Source organism: Nannospalax galili, unplaced genomic scaffold (assembly GCF_000622305.1).
Source record: "Nannospalax galili isolate Female #2095 unplaced genomic scaffold, S.galili_v1.0 scaffold406, whole genome shotgun sequence".
NCBI lineage: Eukaryota > Metazoa > Chordata > Mammalia > Rodentia > Spalacidae > Nannospalax > Nannospalax galili.
The window spans coordinates 7,248,821-7,262,389 of NW_008357033.1; the positions used below are offsets into that span (position 1 = coordinate 7,248,821).

Here is a 13,569-nt window from a genome sequence, read left to right on the forward strand (position 1 = left end):
AGAAAGTTCAGGGTGGTGAACTGGAGCTAGCCCAAGGGCAGCTTGGGTTCCAGAAGGAAAGCAGCCCCTCCCCACCCCACAGAGAACTCAGGAGTTGGCAGAGGGCGCTGCCCCCGCCAGCAGTCTCCCTGCCTCTTAACTCCCTGTCAAGTGGCAAACCCCTCTGAGAATTTTTAGATTTCACAGACTTTTTAGAACTTCCTTCCCAACACAAAACTCCATCCTGGCACAGCCTGGGTGCAGGGTTTCAGCGAAGCTCGTGGGAATGTTTACACTACAGAGCGTTTCTGCATTTCTCAGTTCTTGGAAATGCCCCACAAATGTGATCAAAATTGCTGCCCCCGTTTGCACCAGCTCCCATTTGCCTCTTTGCCTCCTTGAAGCTCTTTTTCTGTCTAGCACCGGGCCAGCCAGGCCAGCAGTGGTTTGTAGGTCTCTCTCTACTACATTGAGCCACAGTAGTGCAGCAGCAAGTCCTGCTCACCTACTGTGTGCAAGTGTCGAGTTGGGTGCCAGAGATACCTTCTCTACTCCAGAGCTCAAGAGCCAGGAATGGGTAATGCACAGTTGTAATTCAGAGGCTCTGCGGGAGCAAGTTCAAGGACTGGCAGCGCCCTAAATTTCTAGGGGTAAGGGAGGCTTTCCTGAGGAAACCTTGTCTACATCAAGGCCCTGAAAGTGTGTGATAAGTAGTCCAGAAAAGGTAAGTAGGAGTAAAGGAAGCCCTCTAGGTCAAGTGTAGCAGCAAGCTTGTGCTGTATAACAAATACTCCTGAATTCACATCTTAAAGTAACAAACCACAGATCATTGCTTCTGGCTCTGAGGACTAGCTAGGTGGTTCTACTGATTGGGATCCAGCTTGAACAGCCTCTGTTGGGCTCCTTCAAGCATCTAGGTGCTGGGAACTGATCCCTGGTATTCTGCAAGAGCAGCCAGTGCTCTTAACTGCTGAGCCATCTCTCCAGCTCCAAGGGTATAGATTTTCTTCTTTTTGGTACTGGAGGTTGAACCCAGAGTCTCAGGAATGTTAAGCCCTCATTAGACATACCCGCACCCACAGCCCCACAGCATGGTTGAATTGTAGAGTTTTGGGGAGAAGGGATCCAGATGGAAGAGCATACCCCAAAGTAGTAGGGGCTGTGGAGGGGTCTAGGAAGACAGTGAGGGCTGCTTTCACTTTAGAACACTTTGAGGGCCACAGCCTTCCTCAATTCAGACCTGTAATAATGGCCAATTCTCTGCAACCCCAGCAAACAGAGACCACACACACAGAGAAACATGTAAGTCTGCCTTAAACCATCCCTTCAGACCTGTACCTCTTCAAAGGCAACCACATTGGTATGAATTCCTTCAGACCTTCGATGCTGCCTACTCATTTTCACAGCTGTATACTATCCCACTGTGCAGGCCACAATTGACTTAGCCTGTTTCCACCTGATAAGCTTTTAGTTTGCTTTGAATTTCTGCTAAGATTTCAAAAGTCTGTAGGAGAGTTCCCCTCATTTTTCTCCACGGTGGAATGGGTGGGCTACAGGACATTTTCATGTCTAGCTGCATTAGAAGTTGAATTGTAACTGTGGTAGCTGACCCGTTGGCCCTCCCAGTGCTGTGTATTTCCACATTTCCTTGACAGTCACAGTGACAAATACTTAAATGTTCTTCAGCCAAGTGGAAGACAGAAAGTGTCCTTGTTTTAATTCACCTTGTTTTATTCATTTAGTTTGGGTTGTTTATTCTTTAATCAGGGCTTTTCTATGTACTCCAGGCTACTTCAATCCTGCCTCAGCCTCCTCAATGCTGGAACAACAGGCACAAGCCATCAGGTCTGGTCATCTTGTCATTGTGTGTGGCTATAGTGTATTTTATGGCGAGGGAGCAATTTTACACAGACTTCTGTGGCTCACTTGGAAGTTACTTCTCATTTTTAAATGTTTCCAGATGGCACAGCTCTGTCTCTAGGAGGGAAGGGTGGGGTGGGCTTAGGGGGGGGGCCCTCCTCGAGTAGGCCAGCCCAGGTCACAACCCTGGCGGGGCAGCAGGCCAGCTCCCTCACCCAGTCAGTGTTTCAGTGTTGGGCAGTGTGATGGGAAATTGTGCCCTACGCCTGGCCCATGTGTGTCCTTGAATGTCAAGGACAATGGAGAAACACTGGCTGTCAGCTTTTCTGGGGGACAGCTCTACTACTAATGCATTTCCCACGCAACAGGGTCCTCAGAAAGACTTTTGCTAAGCATGTTTTATTTTGTATTGTTTTCAGAATCATGCTTTCATCCCTTAATGATTTCTTTCTTTAAAAACAAGAGAAGGCGGGTGTGGTGGTACATGCCTGTAATCCCTGTGCTTGGGAGGTGCAGGCAAGAGGATGAGGAGGTCATGGCCAGCTTGGGCTACACAGCAAGTGGAGGCTAGCTGGGGTTACATGAGACCTTGTTTCAGCTCCCCTACTTCACCTCAAGCTTCAATGCAATTTAAAAAGTAAATAAAAATAAAAGTGACACAAAAGGAAGGTATAGGTTTCGAGAGCCTGCTGGCCCCAGGAAAGGTCACAAGCTCCAAGCAGGCCCTCCCATGGGTCCCCAATTGCTACTTTTTGAGAAACTGAGGCCAGAAGTGATCTGGGATCAGGGCAGATATTGGGATGGCCCTGGGTGGAGCTGTGGCCCCACCTCCATAAGCCAGGTGCCCCCATTCACTGCCATCTCCAGCCAGGTAGACAGAGGGGTAGGAGGGACACAGGGTCTCCACCTTCCTTATTTTTGCATGGCCTAGGGTACCACAGGGCTGGGTGGCTGGGTGCTCCAAGCAGGGGTCTGGCCCTGCACCTTCCTTCTCCAGGCCCAATTGGCAGCTGTTGGTCATTGGCTGGTGGGTAATGGGAGTTATTTAAGACAAGAGAGCTCAGAGACCTAACACCTGGAGGGTGAGTGATCAGCAGGGTCTGCAGTTGCCTATGCCATGGCTCCAGGAAGCATCGCCAGCGTCTCATCCTCTTCTTCCTCTTCCCCCTCCACCGATACATCACCTTCTGGGTCATCTGTGTCCCTTAGGACTGACAAGCCAGGTAAGCTGGTGGCACCCTCTCTTGTCTCTGCAAGTGTCCCCGGGTGTATGGTGTGTCCCTGCATTCTACTTGACTCGGTGCCCAGTTAAGCCCCAGGTTGTGGAAAGAGCTAATACCATAGTCGAGGCCAGATGGTCCCAGGACTGAGCTGGCCTAGCACTGGGCAGGTGGCCACAAGCCTCCTTAGCTGGAGCCCATCTCCTGTCAGAGCAAACCTGGTCCAGCTGCAGAGCACCCCAGTGTTCAAATAACAAATGGTTCCAGGCATTTGCCTGTGACAGTCCCTCTGCTCCTCACCTAGGGGTACCCCCAGTACTTTGGGAAGCCTTTGGGCAAAGTTCCCCTCAAGAGTGGGCAGAGCTATATAGGTCTTGGGGAACAGGGAGAGAAGTCAATCAGTTCAGTCTTCAGGTGGATCTTATTCACTGGAGGCAATGGGAGCCATGGAGGGTTTCAAGCAGGGTAGTGAGGGCTCAGAGATGTACTGAGAATGGGTCAGAGGTGGGGAGGAGCATGTGGGAGTGGGACTATTGGGGGAGGAGAGAACTGGAGCCAGGGTTGGGAGTGAATTGGGGGTGGTGAGGGCCGATCCTGGAGATGAGGGCAGTTTGCTGGTTGAGTCGTATGCTGGACATCTTGATACACAGCCAGCATGGATAACTGCTAGGTGAGGCCTGGGGTTGGAGACAGGCCTGAGGACACCTTGGGTGAGGAGTTGCCTGGGCAGGGGAGGAAAGTGGACCTCTCCCTGAAATCAGGAAGCCAGGTGCAGCTGGGATGGCACAGACAGCCCACACAGACAGGGGCACTGAGGCCCAGGGTGGGGGGATGGTTCTAAGGGCAGAGCTGGATGCTCCCTCCTCCTGGCTTTGGCTCCTGATGAAGAGCTGCCTGAGGCTATGCTATAGGAGTTCCCTTGGACCTGGCACCCTCAGTGCCCTCTGCATGTGGTTTCATGTGGCTTTTTCTTCCTATTTAAAAAATCTTTGTAATACATGGTAGCCCATGGCTTCTTTTGAGTTTTGCAAATCATTCCAGTAGCATCCCCTCTGTGCTTAAATCACGGACCTGTGGCTGCTGGCTTCTCTGTGCATCCAACTCTACAGTGTGTGTTAGAATGTTTTCACTTCCTCAAAAGGAAAAATCTATAGCTCTTAGTAGTCAATCCCCAGCCTCACTCAATCCCAAGCCTCCACTAATCTGCATCTGTAGATTTGCCTGGCATGGAATCATACAATACACAGCCCTTTGCCACTGGCTTTTTCTCTTGGCCTGTCTTTAGGAGCCCCCCCACCCCGACCGCCACTGTAACATCTGTTCACACTTCACCCCTTTTTAAGGCCAAGTCCTACTATTCCTTTGAATATACATGTCACAGTTTATTCACTCATCCATCATTGGTCACAGGCATTTGGGTTGCTTCCTTTTTTGTTTTTTTGTTTTGTTTTTTTTTTTTTGACTGTTGGGAATAATTGCTGCTATAAACATTCATGTACATTTCTGGTGACAGACCCCAGGGCCTTGCACATTCTAAGCACACTATCACTGGACCAGTCTTTACCCCTCATGTATAGATCTTCATGTATTCATTTTTTTATCACCTGCCTAGGAATGGGATTCTTTTTTACTTTTTTTTTTTCCAAAGTATGTTTCTTTAAAATACATTTACAGAAAGAGAGAGAGTTTATTCATGTGGAGGTCTGAGGACAACTTTGTGGAGTTGGTTCTCACCTTATATCATGTAGGTTCCAGGGATCAAACTCAGGTTATATCAGACCTGGTGGCAATCTCTTTTACCTGCGGAGCCATCTTGCTGGCCTCCAGTTTCATTTTATCATACAGGGTTACATAAAGCCATTTTCATGAAAGTATATAATGTGCTTTGAGTTATTTTGCCCCCTTTACCCCACTCCCTACCTTCTTCTGTTAGTTTCCAGGGTCTCCCTATAGCCCCAGCTGGCCTGGAACTCACTATGTAGACCAGGCTGGCCTTGAACTCACAGAGATTTGCCTGACTCTGCCTCCTGAGTGTTGGGATTAAAGGCGTGTGCCACCACACCCAGCTGACTTCTACTTTTTAAAAAAGATTTTATTGTATATATAGGTGAGTTTCGCCTGCATGTATATAAGTGCATCCATTGTCATGCAATGCCCTCAGATCAGAAGAGGGTGTTGGATTTCCTGGAATTACAGTTGCTAGCCACCATGTGGGTGCTGGGAACCAAGCCTGAGTCCTCTGTAGGAATAGCCAGGGCTTTATCTTAACCCCTGAGCGATCTCTCCAGCCCTTGACTCCTGCATTCATGCTACCTGAACACACAGGATCTTGTATCTATAAAGTCTAGGACCCACAAACAATGGTAACTTTTTATTAAGAAAACTTTCAAACTGATAGAACAGGCTGGGGGTGGGGCTGAGTCCCTCCCAGTGTCCATTAGCCTCAACAGTCCTCAGCTGTGACGGCTTTAGATGCAGCCGCTGGGTTATTTAAAACACATGCCAGGCCCAGCATTTTATCTGGAAATAGTCCAGGATCAATTTCCAACAGATAGGAACTTTTGAAAAAGCTGTGTCAGGACTGCGGATGAAGTTCAGTGGTAGCACACCTGCCTGGTATGCATGCACAAGGCCTTGGACTTGATCTTCAGCACTGCAACATAAATTAAGACATCCTATGCAAACCTGAATCAGAACCATCTTTAATGTCTTTTTTTTCCTCCTGTCATTCACATGTATTTGATTGCTTTTTTCTATTTCTGATCTCTCTCTCTCGCTCTCTCTCTCTTTCTCTCTCTCTCTCTCTCGTGTGTGTGTGTGTGTGTGTGTGTGTGTGTGTGTGTGTGTGTGCTTTATTTTATCGAGTCAAGGTCTCATTTTGTAACCTAGGCCAGTATGGAAATGGAGGGCCCCTGCCTCGGCATCTAGGGTGCTGGGGTAACAGATGTGCACCACCATGCCTGGCTTTCCAGGGTAAAGTCCTGCTATCAGGGCTCTACTGTGTTTGGCTGAGCACTTTCTCCCTGAGTGTCTTATGTCCCTGAGGTCCCTGGTACCTTTCCCTCTGGTGGCTCCTGTGTTAGAGAAGCTGCAGTGGCCCCTGGGAGCCTCCAGGTCCGCTTCTGAGTCCATGGAGAACTGTGGGCAGCTGACCTCACCTCAGTTTGCTTTTCAAGGGAACATCTAATTCTTCAAAAAGAGAGGAATTTGGCGAAGCCCCACAGGGACAGTGACCAGCATGGGGCTTCCAGACTGGCAGCCAGGGGCACCCACAGGGAGCTGGCTGTTGGTGTATGCTCTTGTCTTTGATTAGGGTGGAGGGCACCCTGTGCACTCTGGTTGATGCCCTGCTGTCCATCCCACAGGTCCAAGATACAGTGATGTCCGTGTGGGACGCCGCAACCCAACAATGCTACGCATGGTGCTGGAGGCCATGCAGGCCAGGGAGCGACGCCAGGGCACATCTGTGGTGGCCATAAAGATCTATATCCTGCACAAGTACCCGACAGTGGACGCCACCCGCTTCAAGTACCTGCTCAAGCGGGCCCTGGACACTGGCATGAGCCGTGGCCTCCTCGCCAGGCCTGCCAATTCCAAGGCCAAAGGCGCCACTGGCAGCTTCAAAGTGAGCCATGGGCAAGGTCGGGGAGGTCTTGGCCCAGGGTCTGGACATTAGGGCCTTTGCACATGCTGCTCTTCTCCCCAGATCACCCCTCCTCAGCTCTTCTGCTTGTCAGTCCTCTATGGTAGAGCCATAGACTCTGTCTCTAGAAGGCTGATGCATTGGCTCTGTCTGGATCCCAAACACCAAACAGACGCCCTTTCTCCTTGTCCCTCTAGATAAGGAGGCTCTGAGTAGGGACCTGTCAAGGCCACTCAGAGCTAACAGAAGATTTTGGATCATGCCTGCCACCAGTCACCAAGAAAACCTTGGGGAGCCAGCCTACAGTTGGGGAGTCTGAGTGTAGCTTTTGTTTTTTTTGAGACACGGTATCACTGTGTAGCTCTGGCTGGCCTGGAACTCACTATATAGAATAGACTAGGCTGGCCTTGAATGCACAGAGAACCACCTGCTTCTGACTCCCAAGTGCTAGTATTAAAGGCATGAGCTACTACCCCTGACCTTGGGAGCAGCTTCTCACCCATGTCCACCACATACCCAGGGTCCCATAGCTGCCACAGACAGTGTGGGCCAGTCTTGTCTTGCTGCATGCAGTACCTTTGACTGGGCTTCCTGTCTCAGGAAGTGCCCCCATTGGGGAGCTCTGCTGGGGCCTGGCTGGAGTGTGGCAGGAAGGTGGCACAGCAGAACTTCAACTGCATAGAGTTGGGAAGCTGGAAACGGTCATCTCCCCTCAAGGCCTGTGTTCTTGGGGACAGCAAGGAGGAACAGGGCTGAAAGGGATGGCAGAGAGGGTGAGGCTGGGGCTAAGGGAGAGGGAGGTGGAGGCCAGAGGCAGATCCTTGGAGAGGTATGAAGTGGGGTGCTCCAAGGAGATGACAAATTGGTACTCGGCGAGGTGTGATGGAGGCTAAGGTGTATGTGTGGGTGCCTCGCTCCACCCCCTTCTTAGCACTATTTCTGGGAACAGGGTCCCTTTGGCATCCTTTGTGGGGTACAGGGAAACCCAGAACTGTGCTCTTCCCCCACCCCATTCTCTTTCTCTAGTTAGTTCCCAAGCACAAGAGAAAGAAAACTGGTTCGAGGGGATCCACAGGTGCCAAGAGGACAGACCCCCAGAAACCTGGGAGGCCAAAGAGAGACCACACCAGTGAGGCCAAGGTGGAGAAGGTGGCTCTGAAGCCAGGACATGGGAGCAAGGCTTATCCCTGCCCAGGAGCCACTCTGGAGAAGGCCCCTAAGAAAGGCAGCGAGGCAAAACCAGAAGAGGCAAGGAAGGCACCCCTAAAATCAACTAAGGCCGTGTGGACCCCTGTCAGCACCAGCGGGCTGAGCCAGAAATCAAAGGTTAAATACAGTGCAAACAGGCAAGGTGTGTGTGTGTGCGTGTGTGTGTATGTGTATGATGGCGGGGAAGAGGGGTTGTCAGCAGCCTCTGGGGTAGGATGGCAGGGCTTCCCTTTCTAGGAAGTGGACCCTGAGTGCTAGATGGGACAGAAAGCCCATGGCAGGCAGTGGGGGAGAAACAGGGAGGCAGCAGAACCCAGAGAGACCAAGTCTAGCACATCCCGGAGGGAGCAGCCCATAGACACCTTAGTAAGCCTAGAAGCAAAAAGAAGGCAGGACTTTGGAGGAGTTGCAGGTAATTGTGTCTGTCTGCAGTGGAGTTGGGAGAAGCCCAAGGACTCTCTCACAATGAGGAGCACTGAGGGTCAGAGGTAGTTTTAAAAAATGGATCATGGAAGATGTTGCTTTGATACATATTCATAATCCCAGAACTTGGGGATATGGAGGCAGGAAGATTCCACATTCAAGGCCACATCTTTGGCTACATCAAGTTTAAGGTCACCCTGGGCTACATGAGGTCTGTGTCAACCAACACCTACTTCTGCCTCTGGCCCACCCCAAATGTATCATGACTGCTATGTCAAAGACAGAGCTAGAGGATGTGGGAAGCTTGAGCCAGAGCAGGTCTTCCTGGAGCCTGCAGAGGGAAGCAGCCCAGTTAAGCGTCCCATGTTGTGCAGGGAGAGTTTTCCCTGGTTTGCATCTAGAACCCAAGGCTTGGCAGTGAAACAGATGGCCTAGGTCACATGGCCTACGTGTGTCCCCTGCCTGGGTCTCAGAGCTTGTAAAACTTCCTGCCCCTCATGTCCCCCTCCATCTTTTAGGAGCAGCAGAGACCCATGGGAAAACCAAAGCTGTGGGCAAGAAATCAAAGCCCATGGCTAGCAAGGTAGGTGCTCTCTGATCCCCAGATCGGCAGTCCTGTCCTGAGCATTGTGGGCACAGCTCACATTCAGCCCCTAGAGGGAGAGTCCACTTCTCTTGGTGTCACTACCAACATCTTACAGATAAGGGACCAGGGCTTAGAGTTGACACTGTGCAAAGCCGCCGAGAGCTGAGGCTTCCTCTCTGTGCATTCGGACTCCGAGCTCTGTGTTGGGACTCAGAGCTTTGTGCCCAGCCCCACCTACCATTGCTTCCTTGCTCTGGCTCCAGGATGGTTTTTCCTCTGCATCCTGTCCTCTGTGTATGTGTGTGCATGCACTGACTCGTCTGCATCTGGAGGTCAGAGAGCAATCTTGTTCATTGGATGCATAAACCCTTTTTTTGTTTTGAGACAGGGTCTCCCTGTAGCCCCAGCTAGCCTGGAACTCATTATATAGACCAGGCTGGCCTCCATCTCCGCTGTCCGGTGTGAAGGGACTTCCACTTTGCATAACAGAGGTCTCCAACACATAAACCCTTTTTTTGTTTTGAGACAGGATCACCCTGTAGCCCCAGCTAGCCTGGAACTCATTATATAGACCAGGCTGGCCTCCATCTCCGCTGTCCGGTGTGAAGGGACTTCCACTTTGCATAACAGAGGTCTCCAACACATAAACCCTTTTTTTGTTTTGAGACAGGATCACCCTGTAGCCCCAGCTAGCCTGGAACTCATTATATAGACCAGGCTGGCCTCCATCTCACAGAGATCCACCTGCCTCTGCCTCACAAGTGCTGGAATTAAAAGTGTGCACCACCAGGTCCACTGTGTGTCCACCTTTTTAAAAACAATTTTTTATTGTATATATCTATTTCGTGTGTGCATGTGCCAGTGTGTATGTGGGCATCAGAAGTGGAGCAGTTCCCTCTTACCATGTGGGTTCTGGGAACCAACTCAGGTCGCCAGGCTTGGTGGCAGGGTCCTTTACCCACTGAGACATCTCCCCAGCTCTCCCCCTCCTTTTTATTGAGTCAGGAACTCTCACTGGCTTGGAGCTTGTCAGTGAGCTGTCAAGGTGGTCAGTGAACCCCAGGGATCCGCTGTTTTCCACCTCCCTAGCACTAGAATTATAAGTATTTATGATGCCAGCCTTTTAATATGGGTTCTGGGAAGTGAACTTGGGTCATTGTGCTTGCATTTTGAGCACTTTTACTGACTGAGCCATCTCTTCAACTCTTGGCTTGCTTTCTTACAGGTCCAGAATGGTGTTGCTTCTCCCACCAAAAGGAAGATGGCAGCCAGGGTCCTAAATAAGACAGTTGTTCAGGGGGCTGAGACAGGGCCCAAGACCAAAGCACCTGCTCCTCCCCGGGGCACAGGACTCAAGGCACAGCCCACATACAGGAAGACAAGGACCCCTGAGAGCCCCAAAAGGCCTTTGTTACCCACCAAGGCTTCTTTATCCAAGGTCCCCAACAAGAAGACAGAGGCTGGGAGCTAGGAGCTGGGGTAGGGAGAAGACAACCTGTGCTTTTTATTCCCCAACAAATGGTCACTCTATTTAATTATAACTTATTTATCAATAAAGACTTTGTTTCTTCACCCATTGGTGTGGTGAAACCCTGGTGTGGAGGCCTGAGCTGCTGGACTGTGGGGCAGGAAGGCCTGAAGGGGCAGATGAGGACTTTTGCCCTTTGGAGTCAGCAAGGCGTATAGGCAGAATAGCTGGTATGTTCAGAAAGAGCCTCCTGGCTGTAGAAGGGTGGGATGGAAGAGCTGAGGACTTGTACTATTCAAAGCTTGTCCTAAAGACTGATTATGGGCAAACCTCAGTCCAAAGGGGCAGACCAGCTCGACAGTCTCTCGACTAGTTATGGTGCTGGCTGAAATTTTACTGTTTTATTATTTATTGTGTATATGACTGTGTGTGGGTGCACATGTGCTATGGTGTGCGTGTGGCAGTCAGAACAACTTGAGGGAGTCGATTCTGTCCTTCCACCATATGGGTCCTGGTGATGGAGCTCCGGTCACTGGGCTTGGAGGCTTTTTTATCCATTGAGTCATCTGGCCTTCCCTCAGTGCAGAGGTAGGGGAGGGCCTCTGAGTGCAGCTCCATGGTAGGGTGGAAGTGTATTTTAAGCAAGAGAAACAGAAGGTACAAAGGCTCCGTACTGGCTACTTTTCACATTGCAAAATACTTGACAGAAGAAACACGGGAGAGAAAGGGTTTATTTTTGACTCATAGCCTGAGTGAACGAAGTCCATCGTGGCAGAGGGCCTGGCAGCAGGAGTGTGAGGCCACTGCTCCATTGTGTCTGCAGTCAAGAAGCAGAGAGGGATGAATGCTGGTTCTCGGTGCATTTTCTTTTTATTCAGCCTGGGGGCCCAGCCCATGGAATGGTGCTGTCTACATTCAGTATGGGTCTTCCACCTCAGTCAAACCTCTCTGCTCAGAAGCTTCTCCCAGGTGATTCCCAATCCAGTCAAGTCGACAAAGGGGACAGTCATGTGGACAAAGTCTGCTTGGATTTTAACACTATCTTCCCATGCTTCCCATGAATAGGTGGAGCCCACATCCTTCCCTCTGAATCCGAGTTCTACATGGCTTGACCATAGGGCAGTGGCAGTGACATTAGAGCAAATCTGAGGCTCCTGCTTTGAACTTCAGCTTCAGGGGCTGGGGGAGGTGGCTCAGTGGGTAAAGTGTTTGCCACACAAGCATGAGGACCTGAATTTGGATCACCAGCACCCACATAAGAGCCAGGCTAGTGGTGTGCCTCTATAACCCCAGGTCTGGTTGGTGGAGACATGAGGATCCCTAGGGCTTACTGGTCAGTCTTCCTGAAATAACAAGTTCCAGGTACAGTGAGAGACTGTCTCAAAAAGTAAGGTGGAGCCAGGTGGGGTGGCACACGCTTTTAATCCCAGCTTAGGGGCAGGCAGAAGCAAGTGGATCTCTGTGAGATTCAGGCCAGCTGGGGTTCTGGGGAGACCCTGTCTCAAGAAACAAAAACCAAAAAATATGGAAGGCTAGAGAGACAGTTCAGTGGTTAAGCACTCACAGCATAAACATAAGGACCTGAGTTCAGATCCCCAGAACTCAAATGCCTGGTGGTAATTCCAGCCTCAGAAGGTGGAGACAAGCTTCTCTGAGCCATGGCTAGTAAGACTAGCCATATTGACAATCTCTGGGGTCCCAACATCAGCCTCAGGTCTCCACATGCACACACACGGGTGTACCCACACACATCTAAACATGCATACGCACACAGGAAAATGGGAAATAAGGTGCAGAAGTGACTGAGGAAGATACTCCCGTAACAACCTCTGGATGCCACACATGCTCACACAGACACTGGTAGTTTTAACTTTTCCAGGGCCTTGTGCCTTCTGACAGCCTTCACACTGTGGGAATGCCCACACCTCCCATAGGAAGAGCTGAGGCATCCCAGCTCCAGCCCCACTAGGCTCCTGACTTCAGCTGTCATGGGAGTGTGCCATCTCAGTTGTCCTGGCTGACACCTCGTGGAAAGTCCAAAGTGGCCCCTGTGGCAGGTGCCTAAGCAAAGGAAGGACTTGCTGCTGCTCTGTGTTGGGATGGTGTAACAGGATTTGAAGTCAGGGTCACAGGATGGGGTTGCAAGGAGGCAGTCTGTACCATCAAGCGCATCACAAAGGAAGGACCCTGTGGGCTTATTGCCATGGATATAAGGAATCATCAGAGGACAGAGAAGAGACTCTGGGGACATGGAAGGCATAGGTAGCCAGCCAGGGTAACCCTGCTATAGCCTAGGTGCGGGCCTACTGGTGGCCGGATGGAGGTCAAGGATGTGTCCATAGTTCTGGGTCTGTTTGGCTAGGTGGTGATGTGACTTTTTGAGGTAAAGGCCCCAGAGACCAGGAGGGTGGCAAGAAGGGGTGCATCTAAACAGCACTGGTGACAGGGTAGAGACCTGGGAAGAAAGCAGACAGCACACAAGGAAACTGAGTCTGTCCATTGTAGGGCTCTGGCCTCTTCTGCTCCTGAGGCTGTTCTGTGGCCCTTCTCCCCTCCCCACATGAGGCTGTCTGGTTCTGCCGTAAGCTTCCCTGGGGTGTCTGTAATGTGCCTGTCAGCAGGTCCCAAGGGGCACCCGGCAGATGGCAGGCTGGCGCTTCCCATGCAGGCGCTCAGCTCCTGACTCTGCTCCTGCATGAAGTGGCCTGAGGCTGGAGGAATGGCACAGAGCCTCTTGCCTCCAGGAGTTACAGACCCATGGGCCCTGCCCTGGTGGGAAGGTGGTAAAGGAATGTGCAGCATCCGTGTGACCTAGGAATATCTTCATCTGCAATGGTTTCCCTGCTTGGTCAGTTTAGCTTGAAGATGCTCCATCCAGGGTCCCTGCCCGGGCATTCACGGCTGCATGGTGCATCTTTAAGAGCCCAGGTAAGGACTGTGGACAGTTCATGGACACTGGTCACTGTGCAAAGCAAGTGACCCTGAAACCAGATCTGTGCACAGACACTCCCCACTCCTGAATGTCAGTGAGGAGCTGCATGTTAATGAGACTTGAAGCCAGACTGTGGAATATTTAATGACTTCAAAAGATGTTCTGACATATTGTCACAGGAGAGGGAAGTCAGGTTTCAGAATGGTTCACGGACTGTGTGTCTTCATTCCTGGCCCCACCCATGCAAGC

General features: G+C 50.9%; 1 protein-coding gene across 1 annotated transcript; it reads left to right on the forward strand.

Moving 5' to 3' along the window:
* Window positions 1-2,956: 2,956 nt before the first annotated feature.
* Window positions 2,957-10,391, forward strand: LOC103751487 (histone H1oo). Its single transcript, XM_008854951.1, has 5 exons — window positions 2,957-3,062; window positions 6,425-6,684; window positions 7,729-8,053; window positions 8,853-8,917; window positions 10,146-10,391. Exons 1-5 carry the CDS (start codon window positions 2,957-2,959, stop codon window positions 10,389-10,391), a joined length of 1,002 nt encoding a protein of 333 aa, XP_008853173.1.
* The last annotated feature ends 3,178 nt before the right edge of the window (window positions 10,392-13,569 follow it).